The 19709-nt window shown below is 32.4% G+C and overlaps 1 protein-coding gene across 7 annotated transcripts in view; it reads left to right on the plus strand.

The window, feature by feature from the left end:
• The window catches only part of ADGRL3 (adhesion G protein-coupled receptor L3), a 915407-nt gene that overhangs the window by 857160 nt on the left and 38538 nt on the right, over positions 1–19709 (plus strand). For 4 of the 7 annotated variants that reach the window (XM_030925184.1, XM_030925171.1, XM_030925179.1 and 1 more), the window contains 2 exons: positions 11432–11600; positions 17360–17485. In XM_030925184.1, coding sequence (XP_030781044.1) covers positions 11432–11600; positions 17360–17485 — 295 coding nt within the window. Of the gene's footprint in view, positions 1–8820; positions 8848–11431; positions 11601–17359; positions 17486–19709 lie in introns of all 7 variants that reach the window. The other 3 variants (XM_030925166.1, XM_030925200.1, XM_030925192.1) reach the window with 1 other exon arrangement.

Consider the following 19709-nt stretch of genomic DNA (forward strand, 5'->3'; position numbering starts at 1 on the left):
GTACTTTCCTTGTGTTTTAGTTATTCTCCCAAGCAGTTTATAATCCGTTGTTTATTCAATGGATGTTTCTGTTGGAAGTTGGTGAAAAGAGAGGTGAAAATACCGTACAGTATGAGAAAGAATATAGCAGAATTTCACCTAGTCAGAGCATTTTTGGCAAGGATTACAAAAGGTTATTAATTTCTTGACTTATTTTACTTAAATTAAAAGTTTGTATATTCTGTAAATGGAAAAAATAAATCCTGAGAGTAGGTAATATAGTCCTTAAACTACTTCATCTCCTTACATTCCAATGACCGTATTTTATCAGCCCCACAGTTACAGGTTCTAAGGAATTCATGACTTCTAAGGCTCAATGTAAGTGTAGAAAACACGGGACCTCCAAAAGTGAACCAGGAAACACTGTAAATTTTAATCATAAATATCAATAAGTAAGATATATCAACTTGCTAAAAATATTTTATGGATCTTGAAGTGTTACTGACTGAAGTAAGTTTCCATTGATTTCAAAATAAAAACTGTTGGAAATAAATATAAATGTGTATATATAGGTATCTTCTCATTTATTTCATTTTTCCTATTCAAATTTCAAAGTTTAGAAAAGTCATAAGAAAAAAACATTAAACAATCCAATTCTGGAGCTTAAATCTCTGATTGAATCTTCAGGAAGATTTCACATGTGATGTTATGGCTTTTATTCTTTATAGTCAAATGATTGCACTTAGCAGAACATTGCCATTGCATAATGGACTTTTCAACACTAAGAACATAATATATTCATGAATTAGAGTTCTCATGTAAACCAAAGAACTGTGGTTATCTCTTTTAATGTTCATTAGGAATTTTGGAAATACTTCAATTTCAACTCAGAATATGAAAATGCATAGCATTTACTAAATTTAAACTAATAATCTAAAAGAAAATGCTACTTTATATAAACTGAGGCCCTTTAAATGTATGTATTAAAGATCAACTCAGAAAGAGGCAGTGACTCCCTCATCTTCTTTGTATTTACACTTAATATATAATTTCCAAAATACTTAATAAAAAAACCTAATATAGAATCGTGTATGTATTTTTTCCTACAACCCCTTTATTGAGGTCAGAAGGTCAATACACAACAGCAGTTACAATAGCAAGTATTTGTATAGTACTTTTGCACATAAAAATTTTGTATGTTTGCATAGTTTTTTGTAATAAATAAAACTACCAAGACCTTTTATTTGATACGCACAATGGTCCTATGAAGGAACTTCAGTGTCTATCCCCATTTCACAGAAGAGGGCTATGAGGCGCAATTAGTGAAATATTGCAGAATTATTAAAATGCTTGGCTGGCATTCAAATTCAGACAGGTTGGTTTGCACATCCATGTTTTCAGTCACCGGCATACAGCTTTTCATACTTTAATATTAGTTAATAATCATAGAATGATATTATTATTTTATTCAAACATAAGACTCAAAAATTGCATACAGGCATACCTCATTTTATTGTGCTTCTCTTTTTGGTAATAATACTTCCCAGACATTGCATTTTTTACGAGTTGAAAGTTTGTAGCAACTCTATTCCAAGCAAGTCCATCAGTGCCATTTTCCCAACAGCATGTGATTACCTCATGGAACTATTTCACGTTTTGATAACTCTCACAATATATCAAAACTTTTTCATTATTATTATATCTTTTAGGGTTATCTATGGTTACTGATCTTTGATGTTACTATTGCAATTATTTTAGGGCACCATGAACCACACCCATATAAGACAGCAAACTTAGTCAATAAATGTGTGTGTTCTGACTGTTCCACCAACTAGCCATTCTTCTGTCTCTCTCCCTTTCCTCTCCTTGGGTTCCCCTCTTCCCTGAGACACAAAAATATTGAAATTAGGCCAATTAATAACCCTACAAAGGCTTATAAGAGTTCAAGTGAAAGGAAGTGTCTTTCACTTTAAATCAAAAGCTAGAAACTGTTAAGCTTAGTGAGAAAGGCATGTCGAAAGCTGAGACAGGCTGAAAGCTAATCCTCTTATACCATTTAGCCAAGTTGTGAATGCAAAAGTTCTTAAAGGAAATTAAAAGTACTCATGTAGTGAACACATAAATAATAAGAAAGCAAAACAGCCTTATTGCTGAGAAAGTTTTAGTGGTCTTGTTAGAAGATCAAACCAGTGTCAACAATCTCTAAAGCCAAAGCCTAATCCAGAGCAAGGCCCTAATTCTCTTCAGTTCTGTGAAGGCAGAGAGGAGTGAGAAAGCTGTAGAAGAAAAGTTTTTTTGAAGGTAGCAGAGGCTGGTTCATGAGATTTAAGGAAAGAAGCTAGCTCCATAACATGGGACTGCAAGGTGAAGCAGTGAGTGCTGATGTAGAAGTTGCAGCAAATTATCCAGAAGATAGAGCTAAGATCATTGATGAAAGCAGCTACACTAAACAACAGATTTTTCATGTAGGCAAAACAGCCTTCTATTGGAACAAGATGCCATCGGGAACTTTATTAGCTAGAGAGAAGAAGTCAATGTCTGGCTTCAAGGTTTCTAATCTTCAAATAATAGACTGACTCTCTTGTTAGGAGCTAATGCAGCTGGTGAATGTAAGTTGAAGCCAGTGCTTACTTATCATTCTGAAAATCCCTAAGAATTATATTACATCTACCCTGCCTGTGCTCTATAAATGGAACAACAAAGCCTGGATGAAAGGCACACCTGTTTACAGTATGGTTTATTGAATACTTTAAGCCCACTGTTGAGACCTACTGCTCAGAAAAAAAAAAAAAAAAAAAAAAATTCTTTCAAAATATTACTGCTCCCTGACAAGGCACCTTGTCACCCAAGAGCTCTGATAGAGATATACAAGGAGATTAATATTTTTTATCTGCTAACACAACATCCATTCTGCAGCCCATGGATCAATGAGTAATTTCTACTTTAAAGTCTTATTACTCAAGAAATATTTTTTTTAAGGCTCTAGTTGCCATAGATAATGCTCCCTCTGATGAATCTGGACAAAATAAATTGAAAACCTTCTGAGAAGTATTCACTATTCTAGATACCATTAAGAACATTTGTGATTTACGGGAGGAGTAAAAATGTTAACTTCAATAGGATTTTGGAAGAATTTGAGTCCAACCCTTATGGATGAATGAGGAGTTCAAGACTTTAGTGGAGGAAATAACTGCAGATGTCGTGGAAATAGCAAGATAACTAGAATTAGAAGTGGATCCTGAAGATGTGACTAAATTTCTGCAATCTCATCATCAAATTTTAATTATGTGAGCTTCTTACAGGGTTGAGCAAAGAAAGTTGTTTCTTGAGACATAATCTACTCCCAGTAAAGATGCTATGCACATTGTTGAAATGACAACAAAGGATTTAGAATATTAGATATTTAGTTGATAAAGCAGCAACAAGGTTTGAGAGGATTGACTCCAATTTTGAAAGAAATTCTATTGTGAGTAAAATGCTATCAAACAGCATGACATACTACAGAGAAATCTTTCATGAAAGGAAGAGTTAATTGATGTGGCAGACTTCACTATGCTCTTATTTTAAGAAATTTCCATAGCTCCCATAACCCTTAGAAACTCATCATCCAGCAGTTTTAACATCCAGGCAAGACTCTCCATCAGCAAAAATATTAGAACTCTCTAAAGCCTCAGATTTGGTAACTTTTTTTTTTTTAACAATAAAATATTTTTAAATTAGGGTATATATAGTGTTTTACTCTATTTAATGCTTAATAGACTACAATATAATGTGAACATAACTTTTATACTCACTGGAAAATCCCCAAATTTGTGACTCACTTTATTGTGATGGTCTGGAACTGAGCGGCTGTATCTCTGAGGTATGCCCATATCTTATTTGTATGCAACCTACCAATTCACTTTTGTAAATCTGATAGAGAGGGATACTAAATTCTTATAAGCATTTAATTGTATAAACGAAGTACAATTTAATACTTCATTATTCATTCTCCTTGTTGATACCCTTAACTTCTCTCACATATAAATTAATTCTTTGATAGTATTAATATGTTGAGTTAAAGAAACTTATATAACATTGAGTTGTAGAGGAAACATAATTTGTATAACATTGAGTTGTAGAGAAAGCAAAATTTTGTCTGTCATTGATTTGATATTTATTGGTCTTAATTTATTATACTCAGTTTTTCCTAATTTCAGACTTACCTGATTCATAAGCAGCACACAATCTATTATGTAAAGTCTAATATTGGTGTTTAACTTTCAAATTTGCAACATTGTTTTGGGATCCTTGAGTCATAGGGATAAAATGTTTATTATATATTCTAAAATGTTTGTGATGTATTCTAAACCATTTATTTCATTTATTTGGTTCATTTCATCCTCTTAATAATTTTCCTATGAACAAAACATAAGAATATAGCTTTTGGTAGGAATACTTAAATGGTAATAAAATTCATAGTTGAAATATAATAATCTCTGTCATTTATAATTTTTATATGTATGTGACTTTCATGTTTTTGAAGAATTTTTAATATCTTTAATGCTTATTTATTATATAGCCATAGATAAAAATTGTTAATATTTTACTCAGAACCATTGAATTAAATTCTGAATGCCAGACTGGGCACGGTAGCTCATGCCTGTAATCCCAGTACTTTGGGAGGCCGAGGCGGCAAATCACAAGGTCAGGAGTTTGAGACCAGTCTGTCTAACATAGTGAAACCCTGCGTCTACTAAAAATACAAAAAATTAGCCTGGTGTGGTGGTATGCGCCTGTATTCCCAGCTACTCGGCAGGCTGAGGCAGGAGAATTGTGTGAACCCGGGAGGCGGGGGTTGTAGTGAGCCGAGACTGCACCATTGCACTTTAGCCCAGGTGACAGTGTGAGACTCCGTCTCAAAAAAAAAAAAATCTGACTGCCTTTTCCTTTTATTCTTCCTATAGTGATGAACAAAGAACAAATATAATAATATAATTTCAGGATGGTATAGTCCCATCAACATAAGGTACATTTGGAAGAAATATTAAGCTGTCAAGATTTCTATCATAAGTATAACCATTTGAGCATTTTTAATGTAAAAGAATAAAAGATGAAATGTTTAGATTTTTTTTCTGATCACTAATCTAGCTATGCTATTTTAAATATCCTTAAACTACTGGGTAGCAGATCACTTACTGCTATTTTAGATATACATTGTAATGTTGACAATCTATTCATGTTATTATATGTCTGACCAACTTAAAACTTTAATAACATACCCACGTAAAACATTCTTCCTCCACTGCCTGCTAAGATTTGTGGCTAGGGGATTAGTATAATAAAAGTTGTTTCTTCTTCCTACTATTTAATATATTCCGTGAATACTACAATCCTAAAATGGCCTTATTTGTCCCCTTGCATTTATAAGGACTTGGAGCACCTGGGCTTGTAGTATGGCAAAGCAGTATCTCTTAGATCACTTCTAAGTAAAGCTTATGGAAGTTCTTTATCTCAGGTTACTGCTGGCTCCTTTTAGAATATGGGCAACTGAATCTTCTTAGTCCTCAGTTTGGAAGCCTTGTTGTTGATTGAGGAAAAGCCCACTCAACATACAGATCCATTAGTATATATTACTGGTTTTTTTTTTCTATGAGGAATAGTTTGATCTTGAAAAATCTGTAAGTCACTACTTATAAATGATAAGGTAACCTATAAGATCCTCTTAACATCTGCTAAGAACGTATTAGGCCTTTGCATCCACATTTTAACAAAATTCTTAAAAATACTCCAGTAAAATTGTTTTAGTCATACAACCTGTAATGGTATTTTGTTTAAATGGATTATCATTGGTAAAACATAATAAAATTATTCAGCTTTAGAAACTAGTTCTGGGGATCTGCTTTTTCAAATTAAAAAAAAAAAAAAAGAATCGACAGCATGATGACATTACCATCAATTTAATTTGTATTTGGTGGAGAGAAACTATAAAACTAGATCATCTAGACCAGTAGAATATTTGACAAAAATTATGGAGGGTACTGACATATTGTAGGTTATCTTTAGTGATCTTTAGATTTTAAATCATTGAATATTATTATCTCATTTTTGTGATAAAATAAGTGCTTTGTTAATTATTGCACAAATCAAGCCACTGCCAAAAAAATTATAAAATATTGTGCCTGAAACTCTACTTTATGAGAGTCTAGTAGTAGGTAGTCTAAACCTAATATTTCAGCTCCACATAAATAAACAACTTCCATTTTGATGCCTAAGGCTCTGCATCACTTTCTCCTAGTAAAAGGACAGCAGCAAATGGTAAAGAGGAGACCAATTCCCATCCTTTAATTGACAAGACCCAGAAATGTCATAATTCACTTGTGGCCACATCCCTGTGAACACTACTTCTACACATAACTATAGCAAACTGTAAGTGAAGCTGGAGTTGCTGTTGTCTTTGTTATTAAATGGAGCAACTGAATGGTCCCCACCAATTGATAAAAACTGCTGAATTGCACCCTGAAATCTCTACTTTTTCATATTTCATATTAAAAGCAAAACATATGTGGCCTCACCAGTTATATTGCAAACTTTGTATTTTAATTTTTAAAAACGTTTTTATAGTACAGAGATAGAGAACAAAACACAGGGACAGGGGAAAGAAATGGGGAGATGTAGGTCAGAGGAAAACAAAGTAGCAGATATGTAAGATGAACAAGTCTAGAGACATGTACATGAGGGCTATAAGTAATAAAATTGCATTGTGTATGGGATTCATGCTAAATGAGTAGATTTTGGCTGCCTTGCTACAAAAACAAACAAACAAAAAGTTGGTAACTATGTGAGATGGTGGATACATTAATATGCTTCAATATAGTAACAGTTTTACTGTCTACATGTATCCCTTAGCATCATGCTATGTATCCAAAATATACATAATGAAAGTTAGTTAAAATATATACAAAACTTAATCCATTTCCTGGAGCATTTTTGCATAGATCCCTATGTGTCAACCTCTGTAACTTTCGTTTCTTGACCTTATACTATATGAATTAAGGTAGAATTATTCGAATCATGAACAGTACATCACAGATGGAATATACTGATGCAATGGGAATGCATATAGTATAATAAATATCACATATTATGTTTTATAAATTTTTGATAGTAATGTAAGTACAGGATTTTTCTTTCTAGGCCTGTTTTGCAGCTGTTAAATACCATCAATTCTTACAAATTCTTCTCTCTTTATCTTTCACACATCCATGGCATTATTTAAATATCTCTTGGATTTCCATTTCTTGGCTTAAAACTCTCTTTGAATGTCCTCGTCCAGTACTGACCAATAGAACTTTCAGTGATGATGAACATATCCATTATGGTAGCTACTATGTGAAGGTTTTGAGTACTTGTGTTGTGGCTGATGTAACTGAGGAACTGAATTTTAAACTTAATTTCATTTAATGAATTTAAATGTAAATAGCCAGACATGACTAGTGATCACCCCCTTGGACGTACAGTTCTAGTCACTCTCCACTCCGTTTACCAACTTATTTCAGCCACATCTATTTTACTGCATCATATTACTCCTGAAATATCCTTCAATAAATTTATTTACTCAACATGTATGTATTTGGGGTTTTATTCTCTGGGTGAGAAATTTTGTATTTTAGGTGTGATTTTATCCTAGCTTTGAGTAGTCTAATAATAATATGCATATATAATATTTATTGAACACATTTTGTCTTAGACACAGTTCTGAGCATTTTATTCATAATAAATTGTTTCATTATCACAAGATACTAGCATTATAATTATCACCATCTTATATATGTATAAAAGGACACAACCACAGGTTAATCAGTTTTTGTCTAAGATCAAATAGGTAGCTAGTAAGTGGATGAGCTAGGATGTAAACCTCCGGCAAACTGGCTTCAAATACCATTCTTTACTATTTCATCATTCTGGAGAGTGAATTTTCATTAGTGGTTCTCCTTATTCAAAATACATCACAGTTGGAGTCTTTCTAGAAGCTTTATTTGTGTATGCATAATATAGGAAACTATCTTGCCTCTGGCAAGAGAGAAGAGAAAGGAACAGTTTCTCTTCTTTCTTTTTCTTATCACAATTCTCTAAGCAAAAAGTATGTTTATAAAAATTGATCCAAAACATTCCTTATCTTCACTAATTGAGTATTAGGACCTTATTTTATCCAAATGATATTAAATAAATTAGTAAACATAAGTGAAAATAAACAGATGCTGTATGTTTGTTCCTATTACTACAAAAGATTATTCAGGTTTATCTTACTCAGAATACAAACAGAAAGAGTTATAAAGTACTCAAGATAGATTATTTTCTAAAGGCTATAACGTTAAGATTTAACTCAGGTCAATCATCTCCAAGTTAAAATTACTTAGAAGCGTACTGTCCATAATTAAGTAATCTTACCTACTAATATTACGGAATAGGAATACCTTTAGGTGACATGAAATCTGTCATTTTAAGCATGCCCCCAAGCCTTTTCAAGATTGCTCATAAAATTTCTCATTCTCTAGAGAAATGTGATCTCTAAGAAATAAATGTCTCTTTCAAGTCACAAGTAATATGAGCACATGAAAAAAATGGAATTTTGAGTCTTAGAAGGGATATTGCAGTATTATAAAATTGCTTTTATTTCTTGTCATTTAAGTTCTCATGGTCATTTTAGGATTTACCTTCTAGATATAAAGGATTATGATTTCTTTTAGGGAGGTGGGGGACAGAAGCCTTTGGGGACCAGGAGAATATTTTTCATATGAAATTCTTTGTCATAAAATGCTAATGTTGGTGTTCTTGTCTTTATGTCTATGCATTCTTTAGCTATGAGGATAACAGACCCTTCATCAAGTAAGAATGACCTGAATGGCTGATAAATTCCATTTATCAGTGTGGTCCCATGAACCAGCTGTCAGATCAGTACTGAAAAATCATTAGAGCTTCTGTCATTCACATTGAGGCAGAAGAGCAAACTGTGCAGGAAAATAAGCTGGCATACAACTTACGTGCAGAATAAATATGCTGCAGGTGTATTGCCAAAAAAAAATTCTGCTTCACCTCTGTTAATTGGATATCACCTGAATCCAGTGCCACAGCAATAGCAATTTCCTGTGGTACAGACTTGTTTCTCTTTTAATAGCTTCCCTCTCATTGTGATGTGTTCCTCTGTGCCACATACGTCCGCTTTTCTGTTGTTTGTTTGGGCATCATTCATCTAAAATTATTCTGTCATTTACTGGTATATCTTCAAAATGATCTTACGGGTATAAAACTACCCAATTGCAACTGATATTAACGAATTGCTATACTAAATATAAATAAAGAAAAAATTGCCTTCTTCAAAATTAATTTTTACATATGCAAAATTATCCCTTTCAAATTTGACACCTGTCACTTGATTAATGATCTAATCTGTATGAATATATTTCAATTTCTGAAATAAAGCTACAAGTCTGTACTAATCTAATAAATGTGAACATAAATGTTAACATTTGGACATTTTTCCCATGTATATTTTAAAATTACAAGTCCTGCAAGAATAAACTAAGATTGGTAACCTATGGGCAATCTTGCTGTAGACTTTCAGTTTGTTCTTCTGGTGAAGAGTCCTTTGTTTTCATTTTTCTCCAGTGCCATTTCACTTCTTCATGCTTTTGCTTCCTTTCTTTCTTTCTTTCTTTTTTTTTTTTTTTTTTTTTTTTTTAAGAAATCGGGGCTCATTGAAGTTTTCTACAACTTAACCCTTGGGCCCATCATGTGTTTTCCAGGGGTTAATACCTGACTTCAGTATTTGATCCCATTATTTTGCTTCTAAATCTAAATAGCAATATTGCCTTGATTTAATGGCAATTCTTATTTTTTCTTTTTCGAACATCCATAATAAGCTGAGAGCTTTTCCTTGAAAGTTAGTATACTTCTGAATCCCGCTGTAGATAAAATATTAACACCTAAAATGTTTTCTAAATCATATAAGGAAACATGTAACATGTAATAGCAAAACTCCCTTAGAGATTCTTTATTCAAGAATGTTGATTTTTCAGTTAAACATGTTAAATTTAGTGGGCATTTAAACATGAAATATAGTGACTGATTGTTATGGGAGAAAAATAGTAAATATTTATAATTAATTTTAATAAGACTTTAATAATTAACTACTTTGGAACCATATCTTTCTTAAGATGCAGTTCTCTCTAAAAAACAAATTGAACTCAGTTTCAGATTATCATAAACATATATGATCTTTCCCCTTCATTTTACAAAGTTTCAATCCCTGTAAATATATCTTCCAGAGACATTATAGTGGAGGATAATAATCTGCTGAAAAGAAATATGAATTTACCCTTTTCAAGGAAGATGTGCTGGGAATAAAGAGGTTGGGCTTTTTAGTGTATAGAGATCTCTACTGATTTGGTCCTGTTCTCCCATATACTTAGGAGTTGAGAAGGATTTCATTTCAATTATGAGTCCCACCTGTTGCAAGAATTCATTTTATCTTGATATTTAATACGTAACTTAACCACAAATATATGAACTTTGTTACCTGCTTATACTCTTGCAAATGACATCTTGGAGGAAACTAAGAGAATGGAATGGGAGTGAGAGCTTGTCTTTCATTCTATACCACTCCGTTCATACCACTCCATCTTCATTCTCAGCTTCATCTTCTCCCTTGAGTTTACAGACACTTCAAAGAAATGAAGGTTCTCTGAGCCTTCAAAAATTTGTTCAGTGAAGCTGCCAAATGACTGATTTCTAAAATCTACTACAGTGTAGCATAGAAGAGAGTGATCCAAAGGCTAAAGGAGAGTAGAAACAGAGTGTTTCCATTAGAGTGGAACTATTTTTTTCCATCTACTATCCCTCACTCTTAGTCTTTATAAATATAGGTTAGACAAGTAGGGCTCATTAAATTCATACATTGACTTCAAATCCATGTATTTCCTCCTAATACGAGTTATATTTTTGTCAGTAAACAATAAATTTTTTGTGGAAAAAGAGGAAATTTTGAAAAAATGAGGTACAAATGTATCAGAAGAAGCACTAATAGAGGGAAATCAATCAAGCAAATGTTACCCCTGTGAGACCAGTGAAGACTAACATAGCTTTATAGCCTGCTTTCCTCTTGCCATTCACCATAATTACACCTCATGCCATTTGCATATGTGCTGCAAATACATGAATAATTTATGGTACAAATCTGCTTTTGCTTAAATGAATTTCTGTGTTCATAACATTTTCATTCATGTATATCTCCTCAAGCTTGAAAACTTGTAGTCTCATTAAAACCTTAAAGTACTTACACCACCTGTCTTACATTTTCTGTCAATAAAAGTTACTGTAACATTTTTTTTTCAGTGTTGTATTGTTGATCTGATATGGTTGTTAATTAAAGACCAATTATTTAATAACCCTTAATTTTCTCTTCTCTCTACAGGTCATGGGTTATAGGTGCAATAGCTCTTCTCTGCCTATTAGGATTGACCTGGGCCTTTGGACTCATGTATATTAATGAAAGCACAGTCATCATGGCGTATCTCTTCACCATTTTCAATTCTCTACAGGGAATGTTTATATTTATTTTCCATTGTGTCCTACAGAAGAAGGTAAGCTAGAATTCTTTTTTTAAAATATAAATGGCGTACATTTCATGATAGCAAAGCAGCCATAACATATTCTAATATATTATTATTGATATGTTTGTCTACAAGAAATGAAGATACTCATCTTTTATAATAGTAAAGCAAAACAAACACAAAATACAAGCATAATAGTTGGTGAGAGTGTCCAATAGTGAAAAACAATAAAAACATTTTCAGATTTAAAAAATTAACAAAAATTGTTCTCTTATAGATTTGACTTTATAGTCTTTAATATTCCCATTGATGGCCAATTGTAGTTTTGTATTAGGAAGTAATTATTTTCTAAAAATGTTGTGGAGGCATGAGATACACACACACACACACACATATATCATGGAAATATATCACAGCATAGGAAATATATATATGTGGGTTTGAATCTCTGCTCTTCTATTTAAAAACTTATGTGACTTTTGGCAAGTTAATTAACCTCCCCACGTCTCAGTTTACTCATGTGTGACATGAAGGGGGTAAAAATAATTATAAAATATTCACTCTGAAAATGAGGTAGAACATTATGTTTTAAAATTTGTGGGAAAGAAACAATAAGATTTATAATTTTTCTTTGGAAAACAAAGGAAATAAGAAGTAAAGATATCCCTTTCTAGGATTTTTAGTTTTAGAGACTAGTGAGACCAAAACAAGAAGTTGAAAAGAGTGTCCACTTGTCACAAGATGGACAAACATAAAACAAAACACTACTCTGTTTCAAATTTAGATGGTAGTGGATATTTAAAATGTATTGACACGATCACAAATACAGAATAGAGTAGTAATGATGAGGCAGGCTTCTAAATGTGTGTTACAGAAAAGAAAAGAGGTAACATTAGAATGGATGCTTTCTAATCTAATTGATTAGAATTCTCCTTAAAAAGAGGTTGTTTTAAAATAGATGAATCCTGCTATAACAGGATATTTTAGAAAAAATAAAAATAAAATAAAATAGATGAACCCTCCCAAATAATTAATATGTATACCTCCCAAATTACAGAAGCCTGACTCAACATATGTTTATGTTTTACTCATTGCCCAATGGATGGAGTTGCCCCATGAAGGGACATAGGCTGATGAAGATTCAAACAACCTCACTCTATGATTTTGTAGTCCTCTTTGGTTTTGACATCCAACAGGAAGTCTGGGGGAGAGAGAGATGATTTTGTACTAAAGATTTGAAAGTGGCTCACATGGCTTCTACTAATTTTTTTTTTTTTTTTTTTTTTTTTATTCAGATAGGACTCTGTCTATGGTACCACCTAAACTGCAAGGGAGACAGAAAAACATAGTATAGCTTTTTTAGTCAGAAAGAGAAGAAATTGGGTATGGTGAATAGATGGCAGTCTGCCACACTTAATGTATTTAAAGAATAGGAGACATGTAAGTGGCGAGTGAGAATAGAGCTGGAAGGAAGAATGAGAATCAAGATGATACAATGAATTAAAGATAGGAGAAAATGTCAAGAAGAAGACAGTGGTTGGTATTCTAAAAGACTTCAGAGAAGTCAGAGAGACTAAAACTTGGGAAAGATGTATAGATTTGGATAGAAGAAAGCCATAGCCATAACTGATGCTCAAGAGAAATGCATACAAAAAATGTGAGCAAAATCAGGAGATTAAGGGAAAACGTAGCATTTGCCCACGAAAAAAAAGGGGAATGTATTAGGTCATTATAATCAGTCATAACATATTGAAATATAGTAGATTTATTTGCCTGTCATCTTTATTTTGTACATTAGCTGGAAATTTGGACTAACATAGTTTTAAAATTTAATTTATTTTTATTTTTTTTACTAACTCATTAAGAAGTAATTTTTAAATTTTAAAGTTAATTTGGAAATTTTCTACAAGGCAGAAAAGAAATTTTTGTACTTTACCCACAGATTATTTTGCTTTCAGTATTTTTTATTAGCCAACACCTCTTTCAGTTTTCCCAATATTAATAAAAATGTTCTTTTAGTTTTTCTTGTCTTAACATAAACATATCACTGGAATAAGTAAGAATTGCATTTGATACCCAGGTAGAGATTTTACATCTCACAACCCTAAAACAACTTTAGAGTTTGTAATATATTTAACATAAGTTAATTTTTAAAATATATATGTCATCAAGTTCAGTTTTGTGATTCATTAAAACAGAGTTCCAGAAACTGTGGCTCATGAGCCAAATTCATCCAGCTGCCTTTTATTTTTACAGCCAGGAAGCCAGGAATGGTTACTACATTTTCAATACATAAAGTTTAAAATAAGTATATACACCGCATCCTTAGCTTTGGCTCCTGACTCAAAAAGCTTAAAATATTGACTACCTGGACCTTATAGAAAAACTTGCCAGGCCCTGATTTTGAAAGTTTATTTTCATGATTTATAATAACAAGTAATACATATTGTTCTTTCATCCATTCCATGCTTTGAATTTTAAAACTTTGGTTGCATTTGTATTTGGTGTCAAGAATATGGGCCAACATCAGAAAATACAGAAAACATAATTATTTTTGGTTTTTATTTTATATAAAAAGTGTCATATACTTGTCTTTGAAATTGAAGAAATGGTTGGGAGGTGTTTTTTCTTTTAAGCCATCTGATTAAATTTCACTAATATGCCATCGCTGGTATAGTTGCTTATATATTTTGATTAGATAAATATGAAGTATTTCATATTTGAAAATTGTTGTCTTATTGAATTATTTGTCGATTGCTTCAACTTATTCAGTAAAATTAAAATTTTTGAGTCATCAGTCTTTTTCTGAATATGGATTGTGTAAACAGTATTTCCACTGGCCACATTAAAGTGATCACTTTTACTTTTGTCGTACATTCAAATATTTTATATATTCTCAGAGCTTCCATGATCATTTTATTTCTGATATGAGAAATATCAGAAATATTTTATTGGTAAGATACATTCTCTTTCCTGTCTTCTATGTTCTAGAACAGCATCACACCAAAATAGAATATCATCTGACTAGGGTAACTAAGATGCAGTGCCATGTGAAATAGTAGATTAGAATATGCAAATGATTGAACAATCAAATAACATGTTTTATTGTAATCTAAAAAATGTTTCCTGGACATGGTCCATGTAATTTTTTTTCTTCTTTTGAAGACATATGCTTACCATTTCAAATCAAATCACAGCAAAATAAAGTCAGTATATTGATTCAGTAAGTAATGTAGCTAATGCGAGACTTGGCATCACCAAATATCTTGATTTTCTGGTTGTTTATATTATCAGTTCAGAACATTTAATCTTTGTTGGAAAATTCAGATAGTCCATGATGAATTATTGTGGCTTAAACAATATTGCTGATTTTGTAACAGGAGGGAGAGTGGTTCTCTTTCTGTCTTCTTTGCCTTTATTCCTTATTGTGCTGAAATATTTGTTTAGGTTTATATCACTTCATTCAAATACCATTTCTCATCTAGAAACAAACATATCATTTGCTGTTTACCTTAGGAAAACAATGGGATGTTGCAGGGGGAAGTTATGATCAAAGTTTAGATTCCTAGATATGTTTCATAAATCAGTAGAAATTACTAAGCTATCATTGATACTGCTTACTTTTGGTTAGAGATTATTTTAAGCCTTCTCAAGTTCTAATTAAAGCATTTGTCCTCATTCTTTCCAGACACAAAGAAGGAGATAATTAATAGATTACTTTAATAATGATATTAGGGATATACAATGCCTGTGCTGGTCAATGAGTTCATGTTTCAAATATGGCATCTTAGAGCTTTTTGATCATACAGCACTCGTGAAATTTAGAGTTTTCTCCTAAGGCACATCGGTTGACCTTTTCAGTCTTGTTTACTCTCATTACTTAACCCATTTCAATCAATTAATCTATAAAATGAAGTTAATAATTATTTTTCAGACTCATTTTGAGGGACGTACCTAGCACAATTCCTGACACATAATAGTTACAAAGTAGAAGTTTCTTCTTTTCACCCTCCCTGCAGATGCATCTTAGAAACACACATAACTGGGTGCAGACTGGTGTCTTTTTTTAAAATAAACAAAATATGGACTAACTTGTCAACACTGAACAAAAATGATTGTCTCTATTTCTAATTATTGATAGATGTAGCACAGAAGAGACTGGTTGCAAAACAAATCAATAGCATTTTAAATATATTAAAAATAAGTAATTTTGCCATGCCAGAGCAGAGAAAGGCCTTCAAGACCAGCACATCATAACCCTGTTTTGTTCATTCTATTCTTTGTGGTGAGAATGCCTTTTTCTCCTCTTCTCCCCTATCTTTTATTTCAACTTCACTCTGTGAATTAATTCCAGACGCTCTTTTGAAGACTTTCTGAGAAGCCCTCTTCCCCAAGAAGCCCTCCTTGGCCCCCCACACCTACTTCCCACAGGCACTCCTCTTCTTTGTTTGAGTCACCTCACCCTTATCTCCATCATTGTTCTTATCCCATAATAAGCACTCGGTAAATGTGAGTTCTTTGAGCAAATCTGCATATGTTCTGTCTTTGATTCTCCTATGTCTTTGACACAATGAATTTTACAATAATAAGATGAAACATTCCCATTTTGAATACTAAATTTAATGTATCATTTACATACCTTTTTTTGCTTTTGAGTCTAAATAACATCCCTTTTTAAAGCACATGTTCAAAACTTTGATTTAAATAAAATCTTATTTGAATATTACATTATCATAAGTTGTGGAAAAAATGAACTAATGCAAAATCAAATACATAAAGGCCTAAGAATAATTTATGTATATGATGTTGTTTCATAATATAAATTCATGAATATATAATCGATATAATAAGATGTCCCTTTGTTGTTATTGATAGTAGATACATGATTTAAGGCAGTTACTGTTTATTTTTATATGCCTTGTTCAATTAAATAGGAGTAATAAAAATTTTAGAAATGATTAAAATTTTTACCAAAAGTTGATGTATTTCTCTGAAAACATCAGCTAAAAGTTTTATTTTTCCCTGTAATTTTATTATAATATAATTAATTATTTAATTATTAATTAATAAAAATATAATTAAGTATTTAATCAAGAATGCTTTAAAGAAAAGTAATTATATTTCTCTGTGATTATTGAGCAGAACTATTTTGAAGGACTACATTTACAATCTTTTTAATTTTTGTTCTCAATTTGAACATTTGATCTCTTTTAAAATAAATAAACTTCAGAGAAATACAGATTTAGAAGAAATGATTAGCCCAACATACTCATTTTCTGTCTTTAAATATCCTTTCTCTGCTTTCTCACTGTCTCTGATCTCTCTCTCTGTCTCTCTCCCCGACTTCTTACCCTACTTCCTCCATCCCAGTCTCTTTAACTTCCTAACTAGGCTTCTACCTAAAGAACGACAACTACAATTCCTTTGCACCAGTAGGCTACTTCATATCAAATTTATGAAGCTAAAAATAGTATCTTCGATGGGCTTAAGTATATGTTCTTGGAACTAAGAGAAAGTACCACTATGATGTGATGGGAGGAGTGTGAGTGTGTGTGTATGAGTGTGTGTGTGTGTGTTTTAAAAGGCTCCAGAGTTAGGCAAAATTTCAAGCTTGACAGTATGCATATAATTATGTTGTATTGTAAAATACATGCTGAACAGACTTTCTTATATCTGTAGGGCAAGGAAGCAATTATGTTATCTAAAAATAAAACTCACGTACATTGTCTACTTTTGTTCCTACCTGCAATGAATTACTTCCTAATAGAAGTTAATATTTAATTGTCTAGGTACGAAAAGAGTATGGAAAATGCCTGCGAACACATTGCTGTAGTGGCAAAAGTACAGAGAGTTCCATTGGTTCAGGGAAAACATCTGGTTCTCGAACTCCTGGACGTTACTCCACAGGCTCACAGGTAAACAATATTTGTTCACTGAAATGAAGTAATTCTTAACTGTATTCTGTAACCAGTTACTGTCCCTTACGATTGGCGCTAATTTCTATCCTGTGTTTAACACATCGTTTTTGTTGTTTCACTGTGTCTCACATGGGAATGATTCTGACAGAAATGGAAGAAACTAAAACTGTATTAAAATGATGAAATTGAGGTCTCAGTTTGCATAATAATTAATGACTTCAGATTGCTTTCAGTTCAATAAATGCAGCAGGTAAAGAAAAGAATTTTCCAGTTCACCCAAAATTCAAAGAAAGTAATATTTCATGTATATAGAAATGTGATATATTGATATGATTCTAATTCTTATAATTCTTCTAACTAGTATAATAATTATCACAAACTGAGACAATTTACATATAATATGGTATGTTTAGTAAAAATAACTATGACTCAACCCTATTATGTGCTGAGAAGTTGAAGAAAAGTCAGGGCAGTGAAGACTACTACAACAGCACTATTAACATAACTGGTCTAAGCTCCACTCCCGTTCGCCGAATACTAGACGCAGCAGCATAGTACCTTACCAGAAAAAGTTTAAGCTTTTAGGTAAACTGTGTGCCATTTTTCCCAGGGCACAGAGTCAGCTCAAAGATTATTACATAGAAATTTTAACAACTCCTGTATGTTAAGATGAGCCTGTCAAATAAAAGACTTAGAGCTGTGTAGGTCATGAGTGAGTTTGATTCAAGCTAGCAAACTAGTATTATTTGTTTGTTCGTTTTTTGAGACAGAGTCTCACTCTGTTGCCTAGGCTGGAGTGCAGTGGTACAATCTCAGCTCACTGAAACCTCTGCCTCCTGGGTTCAAGCAATCTTCCCATCTTAGCCTCCAGCCTTCTGAGCAGCTGGGACCACAGGCATGTGCCACCATGCCCAGATAATTTTTGAGGTTTTTGTAGAGATGGTGTTTCGCCATGTGGCCAGACTGGTCTCAAACTCCTGGCCTCAGGTGATCCACCTGCCTTGGCCTCACAAAGTGCTGGGATTATAGGTGTAAGTCACCCACACTAGTATTTTTAGGATTGCATGATTCAGTAGAAACAAAAGTCATGTTTTCAGTGTTGCCACTTAAATTTTTCTGAGGAAGACTTGAGTTTAAATTGATAAATGAAGTTGTAAATCAAGAATTAATTTTTCTTTACTCTTTTAGCTCAACCTATAAATCTAATTATTGTTTCATAAATTTGGTTATTTTATATAAAATAAGAGTGATTACTTCATTTTTTCTTTGATGAATGTTCAATTGGCTTGTAAGCTTAATCGATTAAATTTCCCTAAATAATTTCATTTATATGCTTAGAAAATTTAATTTCCTTATACCTTTTAAACATCATTTATAAATTTAATATACCTGATTATCTCAAACACATCAACTGTCAGACTAGACAGTCATACACACCTAACTAGCACTTGAACCAGTTATAAATCAATGAATGACCAGTGTTTTCATAGTTTCCTCACCAATTGAGTTTTTAATTTTACAAATAAAATCATATCTTTAATATCAATCTGATATTTCCAATTAAAATTTTAAAAGTTAGCATATAACTGTCAAAAATATCAGACTATCTTAAGTAGTTTTACCAACCACAAATCATGAAACTTAAATATAATTGCATGATTATTAATAATCTGATTTGATTTATTTTTTACACACCACACTGAGGTTGTAAAGTTGCAAATCAGAGGAACAATTGTCCCAACTCAGATGGATGGAAATTTCTGAGTTTAGGACTACTAAATTTGCCAATCAGAGATCTGAATTCTCATATAAGAGTGGGAGCAGACCAGGATGATGCTTATAGCATGAGCCCCTTTAGTAATTAATGCCTTTATTTTCAGACTCATAATCCCTTGCTCTTCCCCTGCTTTTTGTAATAGCTTTTTCCATGACTTTTCAATTGATATTGCTGAGATTCTCTATATCATCCAGCCTGATTAGATCCCACATGCTTTTCACATTACTGAGCTCATCAGCTACCATCCTATAGTCATTTTATTGAAATATGTCATTAATATTATAATAATACTTGGGGGGTCTCATTTACTACATTACAACAGAGTTGTGCAATGTTTAGCAATACTTCTAAACTATGAGTTAAGGCAGTACAGCTCAATGGAATAATAATAAACTCTGTGGGTGGGTATACCTTGTTTTGAATTCTGGCCTTGCTACATACCAA

Source organism: Rhinopithecus roxellana, chromosome 2 (genome assembly GCF_007565055.1).
Source record: "Rhinopithecus roxellana isolate Shanxi Qingling chromosome 2, ASM756505v1, whole genome shotgun sequence".
NCBI lineage: Eukaryota > Metazoa > Chordata > Mammalia > Primates > Cercopithecidae > Rhinopithecus > Rhinopithecus roxellana.